This window comes from Notolabrus celidotus, chromosome 1 (genome assembly GCF_009762535.1).
Source record: "Notolabrus celidotus isolate fNotCel1 chromosome 1, fNotCel1.pri, whole genome shotgun sequence".
NCBI classification, from domain to species: Eukaryota; Metazoa; Chordata; class Actinopteri; order Labriformes; family Labridae; genus Notolabrus; species Notolabrus celidotus.
The window spans coordinates 13,571,106-13,587,653 of record NC_048272.1 but is presented as its reverse complement, the minus strand read 5'-3'; the positions used below and the strand labels follow the sequence as shown (position 1 = coordinate 13,587,653).

The 16,548-nt window shown below is 39.2% G+C and overlaps 1 protein-coding gene across 2 annotated transcripts in view; it reads left to right on the top strand.

The window, feature by feature from the left end:
• ppp1r16b (protein phosphatase 1, regulatory subunit 16B) overlaps window positions 1–16,548 on the top strand; it is a 122,127-nt gene that overhangs the window by 75,560 nt on the left and 30,019 nt on the right. For both annotated transcript variants that reach the window (XM_034680746.1, XM_034680738.1), the window contains exon 3: window positions 10,118–10,188. In XM_034680746.1, coding sequence (XP_034536637.1) covers window positions 10,118–10,188 — 71 coding nt within the window. The remainder of the gene's footprint in view (window positions 1–10,117; window positions 10,189–16,548) is intronic.

The following is a 16,548-nucleotide window of genomic DNA, read 5'->3' as shown; positions in this document are numbered from 1 at the left end:
AACAGGAGCCAAACAGTGTCGCTGTAAATGCCGAAGCTACTGGGATGGAATCACATTGTGTGTGTATGTGTGTATGGGTGGCTCTTGGTGGTTTGTCACACTGGTACAACAATTATACTCCCTTCGAGGGTTGTTAGCTTGGCAAAGAGGTGGTAATGCCCATCTACTGAGGGTAACCACTTGGGTACAGTTTTAAATTTTCCAGTACTGTAGATTGTGTTGGAAGTCATGCAATACAAAGAAACCTTAAAACATTCTCGATGTGCTAAACATTGAACTAATGCTATAGGCCAAAAGTGACTAATTTGTGAGGTTGTTGAAATAGAATTTTCAGTTTCAACAATCCGACTAATCTAGAAGGTCTAAAGGTAAGAAAACAACCAGTAAAAAGTCAAACTTGAGCACAGTGTAACATGGCTAAACACTACATCACACAGTCTGCTGGTAAACAATGTCAAATTGGTTTACCAAGTGTGGCTGAAGTTATGCCTGGCACATTACAGGATTCTTCAAACCTTCACACATTTAGAGACCACACACTTGATGACAACAAAAGACAGATCGCACAAGATCTCTCTCTTCTGATCTTATGGTGTATGGTGTGCACTATGGAGCACACCACACACTAACCAATTCTTCAGCAGCGCATCAGGTTTTTCATGCTCAATATTCCAAAGTTCACGTAGTATAATGTGACTTCAGTGTAAACAAACATGGCAGACGAACAGGAAGAAGCAATGATGATTGTATTTCGGCCTCTTACTTTCTGAAAACACACACAAAAAAGAAAAACGATTATGGAAAAAGGCGGGAATGTGGGCTGTGTGCATTACAGCGCGAGTTGTATTCATTACAGTGGTGAGTTTTCGCCGGCGCCATGTTTTTGTTAGTCTTTACTTCCTTTTCGGTCAGTCATCTGAGTCAGCTCGCGTCTTGATTGGCTTTAGCTCCGGTACATGTCACATTACACACTGTAGGTGCTCGGCTCCCCTCAGAGCATCCCACACACTACAGGATTTCTAGTCGCAAATATTAAACATGTTCATTATCTACGATCTCTCCCTCTGAGGCCTTCCGAGCGGCTCTGACCAAACAAAATCACTCTTAACACACCCACACCGCAGGAAAATCACACATTCTGTCGTTTGCAAACATCAGACAATGGGGCCTTTGCTGGCTTTGATCGTAAGGGGGAGATCAGGACAGAAATCAGCCCGATTAGTGTATACCCACCTTTAGCAGAGCTAGCACAACCTGCCTTTGGTCCTTCTTGCAGGTTAACGTCACTCACTGTGCAGGTAACGCATTGGTCTGTTAAAGTGGTTATAAGCCCGTTTTGCTAGACGTAGCCTAATTGCAACTTCATATCTATTTTCTGCCGAACCACCCAAGATACCATCTGTAATCTGTGCTTGTTTACATCCAGGTAGTATGGCATTATGGCACTGGAATTCACCAGAGCTACAGCACTGGCTAGTGGCGGATGTCTGTGTATGACTGGCATTTTGGGCCTGCAATTTTAAAAAAAATATGTAAAATGAGTGTAACTGACTAATTATTCTGGTGCTAACTAGCAAGGATGACGAGACGTAAACGTATAATCGACTAAATGCTAACTGGCATAAATCATGTGGCTAGTGGGTTGAAGTATAAAAGTGGACATTATAGAACTTTTGTCTTTAAATAAAGCTTTGGGGCTTTGTAGGAAGATTTGTTGACCTACATATAGTGAGGACAAATAGACAATGCAGTATTGAATTCTGCTTACTGTGAATATAATATTGCTTGTAAATGCATTTTTAGAGATGAGGTCCCATTTATGAATGAAATCTGGTCATTGTAGCTGTCTGAGTAGTAAATGCTTCTAAAAAGGCTTTGTTGTATGTTCCTTTGGGGCTGCTTTGATATTATGAACACTCTTTCTCATTTTAAAAGATGGACATTTCAGTCATCAGGGCAGGTTTGTGTTTTAGCTGTGACGTGATGTGAGTTTGTGTGAAAAATCACCTCTCAGGGGTTTGCCCTTGACGGTTTTTACAACAGATTTTAAAATGATAGAAGACCACACATAACTCTCATACGGACATACAATATATCACAGAACATAAATGTCTGACAGGATTAAAGACAAAACAATGAAATGAATATAGAAAAATTAACATTACTCACTAACACTGATACTGTAGCTTGTACAGAAATGGCAGGCTAAATTTCCCACAGGACATGTAGCTTACTGTCTGCTTCCTTTTCAATTTCACAATAAGGACAAAAGATAAGAAGACATTGATATAAAAAGGCTCCTCATTTATTTGTCTGTTTCTGTGTGCAGTAAAAAAGAGGTTTGCGTGACTGCACTCACACTCTCATACATCAACCTCAAACCTATATCCACATCTACACACCAGCATCACATTGTAACCAGTAAACTGCATAAAAGATGGAGAGCATTTGAATTCAGTCTTCACTTTATTGAGCATTGTTTACACAAATTGGTTCTGATAGACCAAGAGATTGAAACAAAAATAAAAATTTCCCCCCAGACATAAAAATGAAAATCAGACGACAGAACAAAACATAAAATATGCATTAAGAGAGAGCAGGAACAAAACAGAAATACTCATAAATATTAAGCGACAATGCAACAATATGAAAGTGTGTTTCTCAAATTGAGCTATTCCTCGCTCTTTCCTCCAGCTGTTTACTCTTCAGTCTGTAGTGCTTTCTATTTCACATTACATGCATCACCATCATGACTCAGATCTGCTTCTTTCAGCACATCAGCATCCGCCTTCTATTAGAGGAAATAATTCAACACTAGAGAGTACATTTTTGCATCATGTCTGCCTTAAAAAAACAATCACACATCACTGTTTGGTGGTGAGTGTGTCTGTGCTGCTTGTGCTTTCGTTAATCTCACTCTGGTTTCCTGCTCATGTTGTAGAATGAATGATTTCCAGCCTGAATAGCGGGCACAGGTGTGTAACCTCAGCCTCTAACAGACATAATAACACACCTGTCACCATCTGATTACTTATCCCAGAATGTAAAAAATGTAAAACCAGAACCTCCCGACCCTCGTCTTGCTCTCCTGCAGAAGAAAATCTGTACACAAAGACAAACACACGGATGAAAAAACTGTGAAATGTTCTTCATTCGTGCACACTCATGCCTACCTATTGTGCCTCAGCTTTGTGTGTAATACCAGTCAGTATTTAATGGAGATTAATGGCAGGGTGTCCAGCGGGGTGTGTGAGCACTGACAGGGTGGTGTTTATGTAGAGCTGCTGTGCACGCAGACTGTCACTCATTCTGATTTTTTCGTTTTCAACCACAAAACCAGCACATGTCTGGAATATTCTGAGTAATAGTCAAATGTGCAGCTTTGTTCAATCTGGCTGCAGAGGAATGATTTCTGTTTAATTCTAGACTATTTAATCCTAGAGTAGGATTCCACATTGTACATTTGTATTTTAATGTTGATTGTTTTTGGGTGAAATCAGGTCTATTAGAGTTTGTGTTACTTAATCCAGATTCCCACAACTGAACAACAATGTGTCCATTGTTTTTCAACTAAAGCATTTTGTAAAGTAGTCAAAAAGACTGCGTTATATCACGTGTGTGTGTGTGGACTACTGTTTCATCATTTGATTGCTGTCATTCTATTTCTTCGGCCAGAGGACACCAGATTCAAATGATGACATGAGATACTTAAATGTTCACATTGAGAAATGTATCTTCTATCATTTTAGATTTAACACAAGATACGATTTAAAATAAATCATTGTCTCAATAAAACATAGGGATGGGCATTTCAAGCAAAAATACTATTCGATAGTCTGCTAACTATTTGCTGATTATTCAAATAGTTCCCCACACTCCCTGCAGACATAAGGAGAGACAGACCCATTTAATGACTGTGCAAAGTTGTTGCATCAATGCTAGTTAGACATTATATATGTATGGATATGATCTAGATATTCTACTTGTATCTATAAAGTTTGCAATCAACCTCATTTTTATTTTGTTTTTTCTGTAGGAGTTCCTCCCAAAATTATTTTGTGCTGCAGAAGTCTCTTAGTTTTTCTCAAGATCTGAATCTTCAGATCTGAATCTCACAGAACCGCATCCATTTTACTGGCTACGGGCACTAATGCTTATGTAATTTGGAATGTTATTAGGAAGTTTTCTGTTATTTAATAGCAAAGTAAAAGGGCTCTTAAGGGCTAGTAAAAATATCCTGAAAAAATACATTTTAAAGATGAGATAATAGTCACAGGAACTTAAATGATTATTTGAATATTCAAATTCAAGACTCATCCAAAATAACATGTAGCTTTTGTATAACAGTCAGCACATATATATAAATAGCCTTTGCTAATAGCATAGTGAATTAACATAAACATTCTGTAACATCCTATTTGACCTGCTAGTAATGAGAATCCTGTTAGACAAAGGCAGAAATGAATGGTTAGAGGCTCAGTTGGCACAAAGACAGAAAAACTTTAAGGCTGTCCAACCTTTTGACAGATTAGAGGGCAATCCACCATACCAATATTATTTTGCACACAGTGATTCCTCCAAGTCTGCCAGTTGTAGTGCAAGTTTTTACAATAATATTAACAGTAGCAATATATGCCACACACAGAAAAGACCGACTTGAGAAGCTGCATCATTTTGGATCACTTGCACACCAGCTCTCCCTCTGCATCTTTCGAATACACAGGCAATTGGGCAAATGTGCAGTGAATAGGGAAATGACAGTTTGACAACAGAACACTGCACCCAACTTATGCTCATACAACTTTCACAGCTTTTTAAAAAAATAACAGGAAAAACAGTGGAACAAACATGAGCAACTATAGTGCATAGAGTAGTCGACACAGAAAAATAGCTGTTGCAATATTCACTTTGCACCAATAGGTGTTCAGATTGTAAAGCTATCAGTGTTTGTTTTGTGTTTTTGCTGTCTTTTATTTTAGCAATGAAGCTATCAGCCAAACATGCTTACAATTAAATCTGACATCAGAGCAGATATAGACAAGCTGTTTACTTCAGTTCTTTCACTATTCAGCTCTTGTTCTTCTGTTTCTGAAACATTCACCATCCCTGGAGCTCCTAAAGTTTCTTTTATCTGTCCGTCTGCAGCTCCATTAAAACAGTTTCAGCATATTGAAAAGTACTGAGGTTGGCAGGTCTGCAAAGCCTAAACACTTTATGCTGACATATTTCAAATTTAAACTTGTACACTGATGTTGTTGATGAATAATCAGTCTATATGAAATTGACTTCTCTTGTTAAAACACACTAATTTAACATGGCAAGCAACAGAAGTGGTTGAGTGCATGCATTGTGGTCCTTTTCATTTTTTTTTTACATGTAAGTGTCTTATTACAGACATGGTAATGATGGGAGTATGAGGGAGTATGTAATGTAAAATGTCAGCATAATTGGTTCATTTGAATAGTGCATTGGGTTCAGCCTGCACATATTATTTATGCTGATTTTATAGTAGCTACCAACCTTATTGAAATACAGCGGTGTTTTCCAAATGCTTACCAAGTTTTAGAAGGACCAGATTTAGGGCTACAGAGAAGTTTGAACCCAGTGAATCACAAAAAGTAGGTCAAAATGTGACAAAAAAATCAAAAATGTCTGCCTCACTGTTGAATCTTTTGTTTGGGTATATCAGGCTTTATGTTGGACTTTTTTAAACTGATTATTTTCTGGGCCTCTTGATTGGATTGGACAGCTTGAGAGAGAGACAAGAAGGGGAGAGAATGAGTGATAACATGCACCAAATTGGACATGCACCCAATCTTTCCAACCCCAACATGTTTGAGGCAGATGGCTGCCTGACATGAGTCTGGTCCTGCTGGAGGTTTCTGCCTGTTAAAAGGGAGTTTGTCCTTGCCAATGTAACTTGCTAAATTCAGCAAAGTGCTCTGCTCATGGTTGATTAACACAACTTAAGACTGAGTATTGCTGGGACTGGATCATATTCTGTCTTGATGTTGGGTCTGTGTTAATAATTTAACATGGAGTATGGTCTAGACCTGCTCTGCTTGTAACCAGGAAATGATCCTACAACCTGAGCAACAAGGACTGTAGCCAGTGTACATGGGGCACCTGCTCTACCAGCTGAGCTACATCAGCTTATATCGGATTTGTAATGACACATTTACCCACCAGATTTCATATATAGCTATTACGTAACAATTATTCCCCGCCAGCATCAGTGTTGCTCAACTGTAGCTGAACTGACATCACTTCACAAAGATAAACATCTACTTTAAAAATTCAACAAAGAGTCCTCTTTTGAACTGTTCCTCTCATTACAATATTGGAGTCCTCACCCCAGACTGTGAATCTACTTTGTGTGATACAGTAAATTAAGGATCAGGAAAACAAATAAATAGCTTTTAATTCAAGGTTAGATCAGTTTCTGGGATGTAGAAAAGTGTATCTTGTTAATCAGAGGTGTGATATGTTTGCTCAGCATTGGTTTAAGGAAATGACGAGGTGTTGTGACATCCTGATCAGATTTATTAACCGATGCAGGGTTTTTTGTTTCTCAGCTTCTCATCACTGAAATTATCATTACCAAAGACCTTTAGCGCAAATTGAAATATTTCCCTTTGACTGACTTGATTCCCCGAGCAGGTTTGATAATTTAGTTTGTCACTCTCTTACTATCTCTTGTTTTCACAAGTGTTTTAGGAAAAAATCCTTATATAAAAGACACGTTTTTAAAAAGCTCCCTATGTACCTGTACTTGGAATAGAGAAAAAACACATATATTTCATAACCCCTGATTGAAGCATTAACTTGTCACTTTGGGTGAAGAAAAAAAACAGTGCAGTCATTTGTTTCTCATAAATCTTGTTCTCTATGCATCATCCTGAACAGTTTTATTTAAATGCCTTTTTCAAGCCGTTTTAAATTCAGTTATGATCTCCTCAGGTAGTTTAGTGTGACATTTAAAAAGGTCCCCTGTGGATTGTTAAATAGAGAAAATCACCTCAGTATTTAATTACAAGGAAATCACAGATGATTCAGCTTATGTCAGCTTAGTGCTGCAGCTCCTCAGAGACATGTTGTTTACAGTCATCCAGGTGCACTTTTTATTTACAACACAGCACAAAAATATAAGAAGGAAGGCAGAGATGGTGTGTGACTTTTATTGAATGTAGTCGGACTGAGTTTTTACTGTATCGCCTTGGGTCCAATTTTCCCAGCACTCAATGTAATATTTCAACTCTTTCCTCCATCAGCTCGTACAGGAGACAGGAGCAGAGTGACTCCATCTTCAGGCAGCTGTTCAATTTTTGATTTGTTGGCCTTGAAGTTGCTGTCAGACAAGGGACTGGTAAATGTTCCAGAAAAGTCTCAGTCAGATGCCTTTTAATGCCTATGAAACCAAGTGGAGGTGTTAGATCTGCATTTATATCAAGCAAGATTTTCAGGATAATGAAGTTATGATGGCTTTCCTTCCATCATTGCATTGTAGTGCAGTCCTCTATTAGCAACAGTTTGTTTATTGTGCAATGTATTTCCACATCACCAGTTGCCATTATGGCTCCCTCCTACAACAGCCACTCTACATAAATACTTTTCTAATGGTCCATTCTCCTTTGTCCATTGTCTTCATAAGCTGTCACATAAAAATGCTCTTCGCTCTTGTTTATTCTCCAAAGAGAACAAATTGTTTTGAAATTGAAAAGATTTCAACCAAATTATGTAAAGTGCCTCAAAAAACCCTGCTTTTTATCTGCCAGCTTCTCTCTCCTACAAATGGTCAAATTTATGTTTCATTGATGTGTGTTTGCCGATATCTCAAAGATGGATGTAGAGAAAGCAACACGTAATTAGATATTGCAGAAGGAATATGTTAGTGCAAGCCAGGCTGGATAAATTATTAAAAAATATCAAGTTAGTTTGTCACATACTCACTAAAATATCTACAAACTGTGTCTTCTAAGTGTACACAGGCATGTGTAAACTCATCAGTCCAGCTCTGCACACAGGCTGTTTAAGAGCTTGTGCATTACTTGTATTTTGCAACATATTACATACATTTATTTACCTGCTGCTTCCATAGACTGTTCAAAGCATGGACATAGTCCCTGTGTTGTTACCCATTGGTTTATTAAGAGGTATTTTGAAACCCAAAGATGGTGGTCGCCATCTTGGAAATGCTGACTCTGCAAAGAGGAGGAGCTGGGGCAGACATTTAGCATCCTGGCAAACCGTTAAAATGCACCAGCCTGTCAGTCAACCCAGTCACAACCCAATATGGGCATCTTAAAATATTACTAACTTTAATATTATCTTATGGATACTTTATAAGGAATCATCTCCTTACACAAGAATTGAGCTATAAAGACTATGTTTTTTTTAACATTTTGTAGATTTAGGCATTTTAACATAAGATCCAATGGAAATTCCTTGGTTTTTGCAGCCAGCCTCGAGTGGGCACTTGAGGAAATGCCATTTTTTTTGCTCCTGCAGTGGCATCATTTTTCAGCTGCTTGACTGCTCAAGGGTTTTCTCTAATATTTGACTGAAGTGTCTTGTATTTAGCTTTTGATACTCTAAAAATCTGATGGAAACTACTGCTCGGCTAACATTTGACTTATGTTGTAAAAGGAGGACAAGATACATGTAACTACATTATGCAGCGTTTGTTTATCTGCTTATTGTGCTCTTGGTTTATTAAATGGCAGAAAAAGATAAAAAAGGTATATTTAAATCCTACAGAAGCTTTGGCTAAGGCTTTAAAATGAAATCGGCTGGATCAGAGAGATCCAGGTCAGGACAAGGAGATGAGTCTGGGTTCTGCCTGTCAAAAACATGATCCCACAGGCCTTATCTTGTTCCAACTGGTCCTGAATACAGGTCTTAACAAAAGCACAGCATTTCATTTTGCTCTGTTATTATTATTAATTTTTAGATGAATTCAAGTTTACCGTATTTACATGCAGGATCTAATGTTTACTTGCTGGTTGGACGGTTGAAACTGAACCACACTGCAGATGTTTGGTTTCCTCCATGTCTGCGGTGTGCCTGATTTATTGCTGGTTTCTACAGTAGCATGAATTTGCAGGTGTGGGTGTGATTGCGTGTTTGTATGAATGTGTAGCCCCTCTGGCTTTTTGTTTTTGTCTTGCATTTTGTATCCAGTTTACATGAATTTGACTATTTCTCCGTCAGTCAGAGGGACAGATGTGATAATCATCTTCCCAAATCTCTCTCATCTCTCTCTTTTTCGGCGCTCATCTCTGTAACCTGATTTATCCCCTGCCTCTGTTCTTTTTTTTTTTGTCTCGATGAAAAAAGGCAGCTCTGCCAAAAACAAGGGATAATAATGACGTGGAGAGGAACCATACGTGTCACTCCCACTTCCTGCTCAGGTCGGCAGGTTTAGCGGTGTTAGCACGGCGGCAGCTGTCCAGTGTACAGACTGTGATAGCCGATATTTGGTGAAACAGGGTCCTGGGGCAGAGGGTTTATCTGTTTGGTTATTGAGGAAGACAAACGGTGTAATCCCAAACATTATTACATCATCCTTCGTCATCAACAAACTCCACCCACATCCCCTTCCTCTTCACCTCTCAATCATCTATAATTTCAAGGTCAGTTAGGTAACATCCTGGCAGGGCTGATCCTTTGAGGGAATGAAGTTTCGGCAGGGATGCATCCTGATGTTGCAGGAAGATTAATGGATCACAGATTGATTGGTTGCGGATGTCAAAGGGTAGCAAAAGGTTAAGTCGAAGTGTACCTGCAGGCTAAATCTCATCATGCTTAATTTACCCTGCAGATATTGTTTGTTTGCTGCATTCAGAACATCAAATTCTCTCTGAAATATTAACAATAACCAAATAGATGTATCATGTGTCTCTCTGAACTCCCAGCTACAGACAGCAAACTCAGTGTTTTCAGTTCATAGCCACAAAACAGAGTGAATCATGCAGCAAAGTGAGGTCCGTACATTTCCTGTTAGATGTAACAGGAATTGCTGTTATTCAACTCAGTGAACACAGCCCAGTATTTCAATATCAATATTTTCTAGACCTCCACTTTTACTGATGTGTTTCTCCATCTCTTCTTCCACCAGTGCGTTACCTGCTGAAGAACAATGTGAGTCCAGACCTCTGCAATGAAGATGGTCTTACTGCCCTGCATCAGGTAAGACTGTCCACCTCTGTTTCTACCTGTGTTTGTCTCTGTCCACCTCTGTTTCTACCTGTGTTTGTCTCTGTCCACCTCTGTTTCTACCTGTGTTTGTTTCTGTCCACCTCTGTCGCCACCTGGTTTGTCTCTGTCCTTCCCTTTCTCTACCTTTGTTTGTCTCTGTCCACCTCTGTTTTTTCTCTCTCATTTCTCTGATGTGTCTCTCTTTTTTTCCCACCACTTCAATTTAAACGATTCTGGTTCCAGTTCCGGTTAGCAGTTCTGTTTTTTCTGGATTCTTCATTCTGATTCCATTATTTTTGTAGAATAAAATCAACAAATATTTAAACAACAAAAATGAGCGTGCCTTTACAGTTTGAAGATTCGTCTTTCAAAAGTGAACTGTCAACTGTGACAAGACTTTTTCTTTTTTTTCATGTATAAAGACAAACATTTCTCTTTTTTATAAGGATAGATCAACAGGAAAAGTTACTAACTTGCACCACAGGAACTTTTTATAGAGACTGGGCTGGAGGGGAGCTCTCTGAACTCGCATCAAACAAAAATATATTTGAGGACACGACTTGTTTACCGCAGTATAAATGCAAATGTAAGCTCAACTGTGTTTGTACCTGAGTGTGATGAGGCGTTACTACAGCTGTGGCCAGGGCATTTTTCTGAACAGGACACTGCACCACATCAAATACAGTTCATTCCCCCAAATTCATGCAGTGTTGAAGTAAAAGCTTCGTCATATAGGACGTGCTTCCTTCCTTACATGAAATGTCTTTGCTACATGTGTTGCACTTTTTTGTCATTACCTTCTTTTAGAAGGAAGAAGATTTACTTTAGTGTTCTTAACATAGGTAGCACTAGAGGCATGACAGAGGTTTTGCAAATACTGATAACACCGTATTTCTGTACCACAGAATGTCACAAACTGGCTGAATCATTCACTGCTTCCTGTGGGGGGAAATAAAATAAAAGTAATGCTGTCATTTACTTTCTTGAATCCTCTCATACGACACACCTTTGTGGATAAAGTGTCATTTCGATGCAGTTTTGAAGCTAATTCGAAATGGATTATTATCTCTTTAGGCGTATTAACGCCGTGTGGAAGAAACTGTCTGACACATTTTCCACCAAGTAGCAGGGAAAAGAAAGAAACTGCTTTAACAACCCGTGTGTTGTTCTTTTCTGATTGTTTCTTCATCTAAAGAGATTTTTCTTTTATAGCTGATGGCTTAAATGTTTCCTCCATCGTATGACCTCAGTCTTTGTGTGTTCAGCTAAACAAAATATTGCCGTGTTGGATGATGGCAAATAAAATTGACCTTGTTTTCTGAGTGGTTTTGCTGGAAAATGGACAAATTCACATTACTCCTTCAACACTGGCAGAGTGCTGAATGTCAGCATCAGATTTTCATATAAATTCCTGAAATCACAATATTCCTCTGCACGCTTTCTAACCTGCCCTTCCAACTGCACCATGTACCCTCCAGTTTATTCTGTTTTTGTCTGACACATCTCCATGTTGTGCCTTTGCTGAGTAGGAAAACGTTACATCTATCCTCTTTTAAAACTTTGGTAATGACGTCCAACTTCACCATTAGCATCTCATCCTCTTTGGAAATATAATTAAATCATTTCCTGTGATTACTTTGCAGCAGTGGAAATTAAAGGCCTGGTGCAGAGTAGTTTGTTGAGTCATTTGGATGTTGAAAAGATGACCTTTAATAGAGAGGAAATGAGTTCAGTATTTGGGAAAGTAGTCCGTGTTAATGTAAGGAATGGATAAAGGAGATTAGACTTATTATTACATGTTCATTAGAGCCAGAGTGATAATCAAATGCAATTACCACCACAAATCACTCCTCATTCAGTACCACTCAGCTGTCTGTGTAAACAACAGATCATTACATGTCTCCTTTGATCACAAATCAGTCGGCCTTTAATTTGAAATTTCTTCAATTTGACTGTTTCCTGTCTTCAAGCAGCCACTTTAGCAAATTGAAGACTTACTAACTTTAAACCTTCAAATTGATTCAAAAGTCATGCATATCACACACTGGTTTTGACTCAAGCAATCATGAGACATGAGATGGACATGAAACTTCAAATGTTGCATAAACTTGTCTTGTTCTTGACTCCTCAAATACAACTAATTTACAATGTATTCTGGGTAAACAAAAGCCTTTTTCTAACCGGGAAGCACGACTGACTGAGCATCAGCTCTGCTCACTCCAGCAGAACATGTTTGCCTTCATGAAGAATTCAGCAGTTACAAGGACATTTTCGTAGGGAAATTGAGCAAAGAGTGCGACTACACAAGAGTCTCCTGATAGTATAAAATTGCAGTGAATTGCCGACCTGTAACAGAGCTTAAAAACTGTCCTCTGAATGGGAGTACAGCTGAGTAACTCACCATTCAGACTCAGAATAGTTTCTTTCAAAATTTAATGGCTTTTAGTGTCCTCTCTTCAAACAGGAAACTGTAATCGCTCAGAAATCTTTCCCTGCTGATTACCCACTCTACAAGATTGTCAGCAAATGACAAATAAAGAGACGAATTTCACTCTGTCATTTTTTTCCATCTGTAAGCAGGTGTCACTAAATGCCGTCCTGGGATTGGTTATCTAACTATTCCAGTCTTTATTGTGTGAAGCAGGATCACCTGTATCATCTCTTACATCAGGGAGAAAAAGTGGCCTTTGCTTGAAACCATTTTGAAATATCTTTGTAAAACCCTCTCCTGTGCTTATCTCATCTTTGAGTTTAATTATCAAACAGAGTCCTTTGGACACAGAAGCAAGAAAAGGTTGACTCAAAGCAGCTGCTGTGGCTTATTGCTACAGATCACAAACACTGAGCAACCTGAAAAGACAAGAACGCATCAAAGCGTTTGGTTTGTGTTTGAAACTGTGCATTATATTTTCCTCCATGCCTAGTTATGCACCACATTATGCCTCAGGGAGCAATGGACGATTTTTGTGGCTTTCAGTGTAGCATAAGTAAGGAATAATGTATGGTTGGCAGGTAGTTATGGGAAGTAGAATCCTGACAGGGTGAGACAAGACCCTGACTAGATTTGAATGATTTATGAATACAGTTTTTAAAAAATAGTCCCTGTGATTCCACGGGCGATAGTGATCCATGGCATTGGATTCTTGTCTGCCTGTTGTTGTCGATTTATCATCAAACTGTCTGCATTCAGCTCTCCTTCTTCTTTGATCTCTGCAGTTCACACGCCTTTAAAAATAAACAAGGCAAATGTCACAACTTTTAACACTGCTAACATCATCAACACCACTCATGGTTTAAGTTTCTTGTAGCAACCGGTAACCTAAAGTTTCACTTACTCTGCTGCTGTTGCTAATACTGCTGGACAGGATCCATTATGAAAATGTCCCTAGCCTGTCGATTTAACATGCTAACCGAAACTAATGTTGTAGCCGAATTGTTTTGATACCTCCCCTTACAGTCTACCGTGTCAACAAGCAGCAGAAAATGTGCCGGAACTCTATTCCGCACACTCTATTGATTTGACATGACGTGTGATCAGTTTGCCTCTGGTGTAGCTCATGTTAGTGAAAGTTAATAACTGTGGTCAAGGGGTTTAGACCAATCAGAATCAAGCATCTTACACAGCTGGAAGATCAGTAAGAAAGCTGTATAATAAGTTAGTTGTAAAGTACTTCTAACCACCACATCCTTTCAGTGCCTTACCATTGCTTACAGTCCATCTAACAACATGAGAGGTGATAATGAAGTTTGAACTGAATGATGACATCTTGTAGTTAGCCGCTCTTTCATGCAGATAACTATTTTTGATCATTAATTAAAGTTAAATGATCTGTAGATGACTGCTGATGGTTAACAGGATTACATTGCAGCGGATTGAGCTCCGCCTTTTCTGCTCTCTGCACAGTCTTCTTTCATGTACGCAGCCAATGCATGCTGAAACACCTGTGGATGATACCTCATGCAGTGCAAAGGAAAACCAGAACACTTCAGAAAACAAACTCCAGTACCTGAATCAAAATGTAGAGATTACTGCACCACACAAAACGACTGCAGATTTTACCAAAACAACAAATCTGACCTCCTGAAGGACCATGCCTCATATTTTATACCAGTTTCTTCCTTAATGGCTTCTTTTGTCCTCTTTCGTCCTCTCTCTCTCTTCAGTGGAACCAACCCTCTGACATTTTATGTCCTCTCTTCATCTTCGCCTCTCTTTGCTCTGCCTCAACAAACACCGCCGTCTCTCTTTCCCTCTCGGCTGCTCAGCGCCTAATATTCAGGCTCCTGCTGTGAGGCAGAGAAATGAACATGAGGAAGAGAAAATTGAAGCCCATCAGTCACCTCCAGCACGGCTGGTGTTTTAAAAGCTGTGAGCCGTTTGCTGCCAAGAGATCAGATTGACCTTTGGGCGGTGAATGTGTGTGTACCAGATAATCTGCTATTTGGATGGGTCAGCCCGTTCACTGTCCTTAAGATGAGACCTTTTCACACCTGCTACGATTCCACATATAGCACTAAACACACAATACACACGCACAGATAAAAAAAAAAAAATCATACACACACTCACACATCATCGAGAAGGAGGGTGAGAAAAGCAGAGGCGGTGTCTCTCCAAACGAGATGTCATACCTACCTAGCTGTGGTCTCACCTCCCTGAAATGAGACATGAATCAATACATGGCCTGCAGGTCTAATTTACTGTATGTGATAGAAAACACACACACACACACACGCGCACACACACACACACACACACACACACACACACACACACACACACACACACACACACACATATGCACACTTTAGAATTTACCGTCAGCCCTTGAGAAGAAGTTAAAGCTTGGGGAAAGCACCTTGGCAGCTTTATTTTCTCAGTTAGTCATCTGTATCACACGGGGATGATGGGAAGGATTAATGGAGACCTTGCGTTCAGTGACAAGGTTATGCATAAACACATTTGTGTGTTATAGATGCATGTGTGTAAGGATCCAAAACGCAGAAGAGAGAGAATTTGAAGAATTGGCTCATATTCTCTGCAGAACAATGGGACATCAGTCACTTTGTCGTATAGTTTAAGAGGTCTGATCACACATTGTTGATGAACAACTTAAAGCTCCAGTGAGGGACTTTCAGTTTGTGTTGATTTGGCGCCCCCTGTGGACAAAGTGGTACATGCTGTTGCTTTTGCTGACCTTGGGGAAAAAAATCTCACTCTGCTCTCTTTTAACTGTCAAACACCTCACTCACTGAAAATCTTTGCTGCTTAAAATGCAAATGAAGGCTGTTTTTGGTGGTAGCTGTTAACCCCATTATCTGACACCTCCCTGTCTGGCAGAAGCATTTTTAGGCATTAAGGATAACTATATGTAAATACCCAACCTTCTGAAATATTGTCTGTTTTGATACTGTAGTTAACATAATAGCGTCTGCATCGATTTCAGTCTGTTTCAACACCAGCTGAAAACTCCTTACAGGAGCTTTAACAACACAAATGCCACAAAATTCATAGAATAAGACGCACTTTAAGAACTTTTATGTCATCTAAAGAGTAAGCTGCGTCCAATGATAAACGGGTTATTGTTTGGGAAATCTTGTAAATTTCGTAAATAGCATTTTTGTTTCAGACTATTTTTCCACTGCACGTTGGGAGGCCAAAGCGGGCAAAAATAAGTTGCACTATAATCACATCTCACCACCAGCCCTTTTGTTTGTTGTTTTTGGGGAGTTTCACAGAGAACCTCAGCCTGTAGCTCTTGATCCAACAACCCTCTGTGGCTGTATCCTCTTGCACTTTTCAAAGAATACATCCATATTTTGTTGCAATAACCACGTTTTATTGAAGACCAGCGCAGCTAACAAAAACACCACATCCTCTGTGAAGAACAACAATGGGTAAAAAATTAAAGGAGAAAAACCCAACTTCATAAAGTGTTGGGAGAGCAACTTTCATATGCTTTGGCAAGATACAACAACTCCAGTGGAAGAATGAAAAACATCATAATAGAGGTGAAGCTAAGTCATTTACGTACAGTCTATCTTTTATGATGTCCTCTAGTTTCTGTTTACTGACCCTACCCTGAGAGACCCCTCCCCTCAGAACAGAGATGTTTCATCATGGGATAAATGAGATCCCAACTAATAAGGCCATCAGGTCCTTATATTGAAGGGATCAAGCTTTCAGGTCATTTATTTAACCATCACACATTAGTACATTGTGTACCCTACTGTTCCTCCACAGCTAAAGCCTCAATAACTGGTATGGAGGAAACATAGATTAGCAGAAAATGTTTGGTTAGTTCAGGGATGGGTCAAATTAATCTGTTAAAAGGAAATCTGAAAGTATAA